The 10,449-nt window shown below is 38.5% G+C and overlaps 1 protein-coding gene across 1 annotated transcript in view; it reads right to left on the bottom strand.

The window, feature by feature from the left end:
- Window positions 1-883: 883 nt before the first annotated feature.
- The window catches only part of LOC105998798 (opioid growth factor receptor-like protein 1), a 12,738-nt gene continuing 3,172 nt past the window's right edge, over window positions 884-10,449 (bottom strand). The window contains exons 2-7 of the mRNA XM_013033608.1: window positions 10,151-10,256; window positions 5,349-5,435; window positions 5,121-5,199; window positions 1,815-1,893; window positions 1,653-1,719; window positions 884-1,461 (exon numbers count right to left, since the gene is read on the bottom strand). Of these exons, the coding sequence (XP_012889062.1) occupies window positions 1,312-1,461; window positions 1,653-1,719; window positions 1,815-1,893; window positions 5,121-5,199; window positions 5,349-5,435; window positions 10,151-10,256 (568 nt within the window). The 3' untranslated portion in view covers window positions 884-1,311. The remainder of the gene's footprint in view (window positions 1,462-1,652; window positions 1,720-1,814; window positions 1,894-5,120; window positions 5,200-5,348; window positions 5,436-10,150; window positions 10,257-10,449) is intronic.

The raw sequence follows: 10,449 nt of genomic DNA, 5'->3' as shown, positions 1-10,449 counted from the left end.
TATTTCATGTGAATTATAAATGAATGAATCTTCCAGTTAGGATTGAAAAGATTTAATGCACATTAATTTTTTATAGAACAAGTTACCATTTTAGTAGCATTGTTTATCACAGAGTAAAAAAAAGCTAGACATTCATATTTATACTCATTTTACCAAAATAAGGTAAAAAGTCTGCAAAAATATCAGGGACTCAAACAGCTGATGCCAACATGGATGATTCTGGCCAAACAGAAAATGCTTATGTTAGCTTTAAATTCTTTTCTCTTAGTACTTGCCCAGCTCAGCTAATTATAATGTGCTGTAAAAAGTGCTTCAAAACTGTTGGTTTTGGAGTCTAGTACTCATAATCACCCTATAATTAAAAAGGAATCAAAAAAGCCAGTTCACATATAAAGAAAATATTTTAAAAACTAAACTTTGGTTACAAGTACTAACGAAAGTTATAAATATCCAAGTAAAATATAGCTTTAAGAATCTAAATAATGGATCTGATCATATAAAATAATATTTATAGAAAGGAATTCCAGGAAATGGAAACAAGGTTTTTTTTTTCCTATTTGTTGACTTATTTGTTCATTTATATATCTGGGGAGGGTGTGAAGGTAGTACAGAAATGGAGGGACAAAGGATGAACAAATGCAGCAGTGGTGTACACTAGACACTATGTTGAAAATGAACTGTACAACTTGTGGGTGGGGATGGAAGGAAAAAACTGGGAGAGCAAAGGAAGGGTTAACATTGCCTAAAAAAAATGTACTTATTACCTGACTTATGAAACAGTAACCCCTTGTACACCACTTTTATAATAACAATAAAAATGATGTACAAAATCCAAATAAACTGTATTTTTTTCTTTATAGGTCTTAGGATTTATTAGCCCAAAATGTGTTTTTCTTTTAATCTCAATGAAGATAATAACAATTTCCCTTGTTTTAGAATGGGCATGTCTTACTTTTACGGAATGATTTTTTACCCCAAGCAGCATACAGCCTTGTTGACGGGATAGGAAAAACTGTAAATAGGCAGTCACCATAAATTCTGAGAAATATGGCTCTGAGACAGAGGCCATACATAACTGTGGCAAACAATTTGAGGAAGAAACAGCTTTGAAGTTGAATATCAGATTTTTCTACCTATATTTCCTTCTTTTTAGCTATTGTTTGGTTTGGTTTTTGGATGTAGAACAGATGATAAAATGCCTTTGAGACTGGATTTTAAACCCAAATCCCTGGGTCCAAATGCCAGCTGTACCTATTTCCTGTAGAGAACTCTGACCAATGGAAGATGACTGATTCATGCCCAGAGCTTGACTTACTCATTCAAATGCTGAAATCTTTCCTGCCAGTTAACAGCCCGAGCAACATTTCCAGTTTTATCAATCAATTTTATGCCAAAAAATTCTAACATCATTTTGTAAGCCAGAAGGAATCTTCGAATTGCTTCTTTTGTTTTTTTGAATTCCTGAGTATGAAAATAAACAGAAACAGAAAAAGCCCACTGAGATTATTAGTAGTTACCAGGACAATAAGATGATAATATTATTTGACCATTTTATTCAAGATGCATTGTACTCATAAACTGACATATCATATTGAAAGCTCCTAAGGATTTAAAAAATGATAAAATGAATAAATGAAATGAGCTTACACTACCTCAATTTCATATGTAGTTAATTCTTTAGCATAAAAGTTCAAGCCTTGTTCTCTCAGGGGGAAAAGCCTGTTTATTAAAAAAATAAAAATTCTCTATTAACATTGTCTAGAAAACACACACAATAAACAGGGCACAGTTCCAGAAAGAGAACGTAAACTGACCATTGAATGTAAGTGTGGTTGCGCTCCAGTTTATCATAATCTCCTTTCCATTTACTTAGAACTTCTTCAATGTAAACACCTAAAGAGAGAATATTCAGAAAGTGAAACAACGTCATAGAAACATTTTCACATTTGAAACCCAAATTCTACCTCAAAACTTAAAAATGAATTGAAATTGTGCATATGAATAATGCTCTTAAAAGATGAATATACCATAGTATATACTCATGGTCAGTCATGGGGCTTGAACCCTGGGCCTGGGCACTGTCCCTGAGCTCTTCAGCTCAAGATGAGCACTCTACTACTTGAGCCACAGTGCTACTTCTGCATATACTTGTTATGTAATAAACCTAATTAAAAAATAAGTTGGGCGCCAGTGTCTCACACCTGTAATCCTAGATATTCAGGAGGCTGAGATCTAAGGATTGTGGTTCAAAGCCATCCCGGGGAAGGAAAGTCCATGAGACTCTTCTCTCCAATTAACCACCAGAAACCCAGAAGTGGTGCTGTGGCTCAAGTGATAGAGCGCTTGCCTTAAACTGAAGAGCTCAGGGATAGCACACAGGCCCAGAGTTCAAGCCCTACCACCGACAGAAAAAAATAGTAAGTGCTACATCAAATCACAGAATATTCCATTGGTCAATGTACTTCAAAACACAAGTGGGCAAACCATGGTTTGCCAGCTATTTTGTAAAGTTTTATTGGAACTCAGCCATTCACATGCACATATGTATTATCAGTGGCTGCTTTTTACTACAAGAGCAGAGTTGGTTAGTTGCAATAATAACTGTTATGCAAAAATATTAACTATTTACTCTCTGCCCATGTATAGAACTTGGCACATGAATGCTTGCACTTGAATGTGTGTGTGTACTAGTATGGTACTTGAACTTAGGGCCTCATGCTCTTTCTCACGGCTGGCACTCTACCACTTGAACAACACTTCTATCCTCTCTACTCATACAAAGAGAAACTATTCCAAGCAGTATGTGCGTGTTGTAGATACCAGAGAGAAAAGGTGTGAGCTGGTGTCATTCATATAACGCCTTAGAGTAACATTTTATGTGACCTTATCTAAAATATCTGACTCTTACCAATCTCATATGATTTTAAAATAGATCCTTTAATAAAGAATATAAAAATGTAATGTATTGCTTGACCTTAGTATTGTAATTACTTCAAAAATAAATTCATTGTCAAGAGCCAGTCGCTCATTCCTGTAATCCTAGCTATCAGAGAGGTTGAGATCTGAGGATCACAGTTCAAAACCAGCCTCAGCAGGAGGTTGGTAATTAACCACCAAAAAGCTGAAAGTAGCTCTATGGCTCAAATAGTAGAGCACTAGCTTTGAATGAAAAAGCTGAGTGACAGTGCCCAAGTCCTGAGTTCAAGCCTCAGGACTGACACAATTAATTAATTAATTAATTCACTACTAGAAACACAAAAAATAGAATTAAATATCATCATGAATTCATGTTTAACATTTTTAATACATGCAGGCATTCCTTTAGCTAGATTTTATGAAATTTAAATCAGTTAGATGAATGCTCTATTGCTACATTTCTTCAAAAGATTTTTTTTACCTCCAAGTTAAAAAAAACTCCAGCAATTTAATTAACATATTTCCACTGGTTAACAAAATGTGTACTTCTACCTAGGCACAGTGGTACACACTTATGATCTTAGCTATTCAGGAGACTGAGATCTTAGAATCATGATTTGAAGCCAGCCAGGGTAGAAAAGTTCCCAAGAAGCTTATGTCTAATTACCCATCAAAAGAAAGCTGGAAGTGGAGCTGTGGGTCAACAGCCTTGAGTCAAAAAGCTCAGAGACAGCTCCTAGGCCTCAGTATCATACTCTCTCTTACTTCTCCATTTCTTTCTCTCTCTCTCTCTCTCTCTCTCTCTCTCTCTCTCTCTCACACACACACACACACACACACACACACGAGAAAATATAACAGTTCACTTTTGTGCTTCCCTCTAAATCGGGGCAGAATTTTGTGATAGTTCAACATTGTAGATTTGACATTTCAGCAAGGTTATTAAGTCCAACTGGTACATTTCTAGGGCTACATACTATGTTGGGATTTCCTCTTTCCATTGCTCCTTCTAGTTCTTACTACTGCTCCTTCCAGTTTATTAGCCAAAGAATGCTAGCTCTTACAATCTATGGCCCTCATTCCCTGACTCACATTTTGTTGTAAATTTGCCTCTATGTTTATTGAGAGGAAGAGGAAAAATAAAAAAAAACACCTGGTCAAATGACACAGAAAACCGCAGCATCAGCTTTGCTGGTTTGACCTGGAAAGAATTAGGATGCCCACCATGAACCCCAGACAGTGTTCTACAACAATAGGAGATGTTTGAGGTAAGATTCCCACAATACCTGCCCCCTCTCATTGCACATTAGAAAAGATCCTATGAGGGAAATTACAGAGTTTTGAGAGAGACATATTTGGATGGCAAAAACAAATCTACTGTGTCCTCTTCCCACAGTCCTTAAACACTCAGGGGGAATGAGTACAGCTTGCTAAACCCTAGTTTTTTGTTGTTTGTTTTTGTGCCAGTACTGGGTCTTGAACTCAGGGCCTCATACTCTTGTGTAGCATTTTTGCTTGAGGCTGGCAGTATAAAACTTGACCTATACCTCCACTTCTGCTTTTTGCTGGTTAATTGAAGATAGCAATTTCTGTCTGTGCTGCCTTTGAACCAAGATCATCAGATCTCAGCATTCTGAACAGCTAGTATTATAGGCTTAAGCCCTAATTCTTAAAAGTAACAGGAAAAACAATTCCAAATTCACATAACACTTTCATTCACATTCTAAATAATTTCTAGGTGTCACATACTAGAAAACGCAGTGGACCTTGGGACCTGGATCCAAGGCTACATTTCAATGAGTGCCCCGCAAGCCAGTCATTCAGGCTTTAAATACCAATGAGTTCATCTTTAAATGAGATACTAGAGTACTATCTTCTCTAAAGTCCTTTATAAGCTAAAATTTTATGCTTGTATAAATTCCCTTTCTTCTCTGTGCTCTCTCTCTTATACACACACAAATTGTCCCTCCTACCCTCAGGTTGCGGTATACGAGTAGTAGGAAAATATCACTAATCAATCATTTCTCTAGAATTTATCACATGAATATCCCCAATTCCAGAGCCTGTCACTCTGGGGACACACTGAACCAAATGGTAGTCTAATGAACAAATGCAGTATGAATGTACTAACCATGGAAGAGACAAAAAAGTACTCGTGTATGTCATTATATAAAGTTTGCTTTTTATCAACATAGATTACTCACCATCTGGTTTAAATGGAATTTTATTCTTATAAAAACGAAGATTGCTCAAGTCATTTTGATAGCGGATATCTTTGAAGTTCTGCTAAAGAAAAAATAAATAAATCTCTAATATACACAAATATTTACTTGAAAAAAAGTCAGGTTTTCCCCTGGGCACCATAAAATTAATAAGACAGAAGGAAAAGGTTTTATAATTAAAAAAAACAAAACAGCATTCTGAACTCTTACTGGGTACTGATGTCGGTATTTATACAAATCTCTCGCAGCATAAAAACTTCTCTTTGGTTTGGCGGTCCCTTCTGTGGAATCGCCAGCCTAGAATAAAAAGTGGAACTCTTGTTTACATGCAGAATTTTTCTGAGAATTTCCAGAACAAGCCTAAAATAATGAACATCCATAAGGAAACCTCAAATAATCATCATCCTGTCAAGATCAATGGAAATATTATAAAGGACTTTTCAACAATGTTACACTGCAACATATGCTGACATTCTATTTCTCTCATTTGCACCAAAAACTTTGGTCTTCAAGTATGTTAGTGAATAATCAACTTTACTGTTACCAAATGCCTTTCGATATCCATCAAAACTAGAACATAAAGTGAATTCAAAAGACATTTTACCAGGTGTTAAACATGGGTCCTTTAGAATACCTTAAAGCTGAGCACTGGTGGCTGACACCTGAAATCCTAGCTACCTGGAAGCTGAGATCTCTTTCAGTTCAATGCTAGTCTGGGTAGAAAAGACCATGAGACTTATCTCCAATTAACCAGCAAAGGCTGGAGTGGAGGTGGTAGTAGAGTGCCTTAAGTGAATAAAGCTGAGCGAGAGCACAAGCTGTAAGTTCAAGCCAGAATAGCAGCACACACAGACACACAGATAGAATATTTTATGTGATACTAAACACTGTTTAGATGACAAATTAATTTCTATAAAGGTAACTGTGATCAAAGTTACATTTAGCTGCACTTGGAATTCAAAGAGTATTTATGAAGGAAAAAGAAGATTTTAAAACAAATGAAATAGCCAGGCCCCAGTGGCTCACACCAATACTCCTAGCTACTCAGGAGGCTGCCATCTGAGGATATTGGTTCAAAGGCACCCTGGACAGGAATGTCTGTGAGATTCTTAGCTCAAATTAACCACAGACACACCCAATACCCCCCCCCCCCCGACACAGCCAGAAATGGATCTGTGGCTTAAGTGGTACAGCACTAGACTTGAGCACAAAAACTCAGGAGCAGTACCTAGACTTTAAGTTCAAGTCCCAGGACCAAAAAAACCCAAACAACCTAAATAAATTTCTAAAAGAAAGAATACTCATTTATCCATTCAATGATGATATAAAGTGATATAAATCAGCAATTTAAAATACATATGTATATAAAATGTGTATATATTCATATATGTACATATATAGTACATGTTTAAAATATATGTATGGCTGGGCACTGATGCTCATGCCTGTAATCCTAGCTACTCTGAGGATCACGGTTCAAAGCCTCTTATCTCCAATTAATCACCAGAAAACTGGAAGTGGGGCTGTGGCTAAAGCGGTAGAGTGCTTGCCTTGAGCTGAAGAGCTCAGTGACAGCACCCAGGCCTAGAGTTCAAGCACCATGACCACCACCACCAACAACAAATGAAGCTGGGTGCCAGTGGCTCACACTTGTAATCCTAGCTACTCAGTAGGCTGAGATCTGAGGATCACGGTTCAAAGCCAGCCCGGGCAGGAAAGTCCGTGAGACTTTTATCTCCAAAACACCACCAGAAAACTGGAAATGGCGCTGTGGCTCAAGTGGTGGAGTGCTCGCCTTGAGCTGAAGCAGTCAAGGACAGCTCTCAGACCCTGAGTTCAAGCCCCACAATGACAAAAAACAACAAATATATTTGTATATATACATTGATATGTGTGTACATATATGTATTCATATACACACATAAAGCAATAGAAAGTTTTCACATGGAATCAACATCAGATTGACATAATTTAAATGTGATCGTTTACTAGCACTGTTTATATCCTAAGCCAAATCCCCACCACCATGATGTCATTTTTTGGATACAAAGTCAATATAACTAATAACTGTAATCTTATCATGCATTATAAAGTGTCTTGTGTCCAGTGCCAAGCAGGACAATGAGACTGGTGAGCATGCTAAGACAACACTGTTTAGACTGTGTTATTCATTAAGATATTTGCCCTGAATCTTTTGTATCATCTTCTACCCTTTATCTGTGTTGACAGACTGGCATCTTTGAAGCAATTTTCACACATTTTGGCAGTGGTATGATTCTCACTCTTACTCCAAGTACAGAGATACTTACTTTAGCACCAAATCCTCCAATGCTTAACATTAGTTACTCTGTCATGTTACATAAGCAAGCAAACACTTCAGTTCTGGCCCTTGCCACGCGTTTCAAAATAGCTCTGCCTAGCAAGTCTCTGAATCTATTTAGTGTGAGCTACAACTATATGAATCATCGACCTCCATTTATGTAGAAATGCACTTTCCCATTTACAAAGCACTTACATGTATACTGTTTCACTTAATTCATACAACACATTTATTATTCGTGTTTCCATCTCAGAAACAAGGTAACAGAAGCTTAGAGAAGCTGAACAAGATTGAGAGCCTAATGCCAGCACAATAATTAGCCAGCTTCTGAGCCCAACTAGTTCAGTATGAATCCATTTTAGTCCCGGTAACAGTGACAGATATATAGAAACCTTGGTTTCCATAGGTCAGGATCAATATCCCAAAACAGATTCAAGACATTAAAATGAATCTAAATTCTGCTAGTTAGTGTTTGTGAGGCCTTATGCAGTACCTGAATTTTGGTTTTCTTGCTGTGAAATGGAGATGTGGACTTCCACCTTTCCCTGTTTCCAGGGAATAACTGTATGTTCTAACCTCCAAACTTAGCAACCTGCTACCACCTATCCTTGCTCCTTCAACTTATCATTATTATTTTCTTTTAACTCTATCTTGATCTCCTTCATCTGTTCAGGAAAGCATTTTGTTGCTTAAAATACCATTCTTGTTCTATGAGTCACCAGAATTTCCATTTACTGAGCCTTAGCAAACAAATACACAGTGGTAAATTCAGTCTTAAAGTAAGTATATATCTGCCTTGACCCAAAGTCCACCCCAGTTTTAAATCTGTATCTCTGCTCTTTGTTATAGTAAACTATCACCAAGGAATTGCTCATTCTTCCTCTCTCCCCTTTTCCCATGATCCATCAAAGTACGGTTCTGGTCAAAGCATTCCAGGCTCATAGGAGGATGAGCAACAAATCTCCATCTCAACAATCACATCTCAACGTTCCTCTCAGGTAACCTCCCAACAATAAAGGGCCACTTAGGACCTCTTTGCTGAGACATGGTTACAATTTGGCTTTCAGAATACCACACTCTTCTGGTTTGCTTCTTGACTCATTGGTGGTTAAGTCTCTATTTCTGGCTCCTCCTCTTCACACCATCTGAACAGAGGAGTGACCAGTACTTAATTCCCATTCATGACTTCTCATGACTGCTTATCTTCCTGGGACATTAAATAACATGGATCTTAAAGCTGACAATTCCAGTCTTGGATTACACCTCTATTTATAGACATCATCAACTACTCAACAATTCTACTTGGATGGCAAACAGGATTTAATCTCTAAAGCTGCTCTCTACACATCCTCAAGTCAGTAAATTGTATCATCACTGGCCTGTTATTCAATGGGATGAGGCTCACAGAAGATCGGAAACACACTTTTAATGAAGCTCCAGTAATACTTGCAAATGGATTTTAAGGAGTTCAGAACCAATGAGAATAATAGTGAAAACATAGAATCAGCCGGGCTCCTGCTGCTCATACCTGTAAATTCTAGATATACCAGAGGCTGAGGTCTAAGGATCATAGCTCAAAGCCAACCTGGGCAGAAAAATGAGACTTATCTGCAATTTACCAACAAATAGCCAGAAGCAAAGCTATGGCTCAAGCTACAGAGCACTAGCCAAAGCAAAAAAGATAAGGGACAGTGCCCAGGGCCTGAGTTCAAGCCCAAGTACACTTACCTGAGTAAGTGTGTGTATGCATGTGCAGACACACACACACACACACATACAATAAAATCAAAAAGTATATCTGTTTAGAAGTTATATGGTGATACTAACATAAATAGCCATTAAAGAGGAGTGGGAGAGACACTGTTTACTAAGGTTGTAATTAACTGAAACTGTAATGATAAATGAATAAATGAAACATGAATTGAAACACGTTTCTATGTTGTATGCTGGTGCTTTCTGAGATCACAACTTGCTTCAAAGATTAGTGAATTAGAAGAATGTAAGGGAAAACACTGAAGATAGCATGTAATACTTTTTTATGGTGGATTTAGCAGTGCAACAGTGAGACCATAGCAAAGCAGAGGACAAGAGGCCATAGGAGTTTTCAAGATTCCAACAGGCCCCAGGCTGTGACTTTGATGACAGACATACTTGATTTGTGAATGGACTTTAGGATCAATAGGATTTCATTAGATTCATTTCTTTCCCTTTAGGACCTGAGCAAGTTTCGTTCTCCAAAGCCTTGGCTTTCTCTAAAATGGAGATTAAAAACAAAAAAATCTTCACCCTAAACTGCAGTTCATTTTAACAGCATGCTTAGCCAGGGCCTGTATTGAGATTTTATGGTTCCTGAGCAGAGGGATTATCTCAGCATGTGCTGGAATATGTGGGGGAGTTTCCCTAAAACCCGAGGCCACACTGTATGGCGGTCTTCCCCAACTCGAGCCCCCACAACTGATAGAGATGGCCTTATGCAAATGCCCAAATGGGAAATCCTGGGGAGTCTTCAGGGCAGGGCTAGATCGGTCTTCCTTTTTTAAAGTTTCGGTTATTTTTCAGTCCCTCGGAGAGGCAGGGTGGCCATCTATCTCTGCTAACCTCCCTTCCAAACTGTGTGGGTCAGATGTTTGAATCAACAAGTCTTCTGGGTGAAATGAGACTTTTGAAGAACGAGCTGGCTGGAAGGCCTCACTTGGGTGGGGGTGGGGCTCGTGGCTTGGTAACTTTGGACGGGCCCGTCTCCCACACTTTTCAAGGATGGAGGCTCGCCCTGGGAGAGACCGCGAGCTGCTCGGCAACTGCAGGGCGAGCTTATTCCGAATAGACAGATTTTTGGTTAAACCGCGAACCCCACTCAGGCGAGTTCTTGCAATGCCCTATTTTTAGACCGCTTCCTCCCACCCTTCTTTGCACCCGCCAGCTGCGCTGCAGAGGCAACGCAAACACCTATTCGCGTGGGATTCGGCCTCGAGGGACTTCGCTCGGCGTCCG

The sequence above is a fragment of the Dipodomys ordii genome, unplaced genomic scaffold (assembly GCF_000151885.1).
Source record: "Dipodomys ordii isolate 6190 unplaced genomic scaffold, Dord_2.0 Scaffold172, whole genome shotgun sequence".
Lineage (NCBI taxonomy): Eukaryota > Metazoa > Chordata > Mammalia > Rodentia > Heteromyidae > Dipodomys > Dipodomys ordii.
Note: the sequence above shows the minus strand (reverse complement) of the source record. Positions and strands in the feature narration are given on the sequence as shown.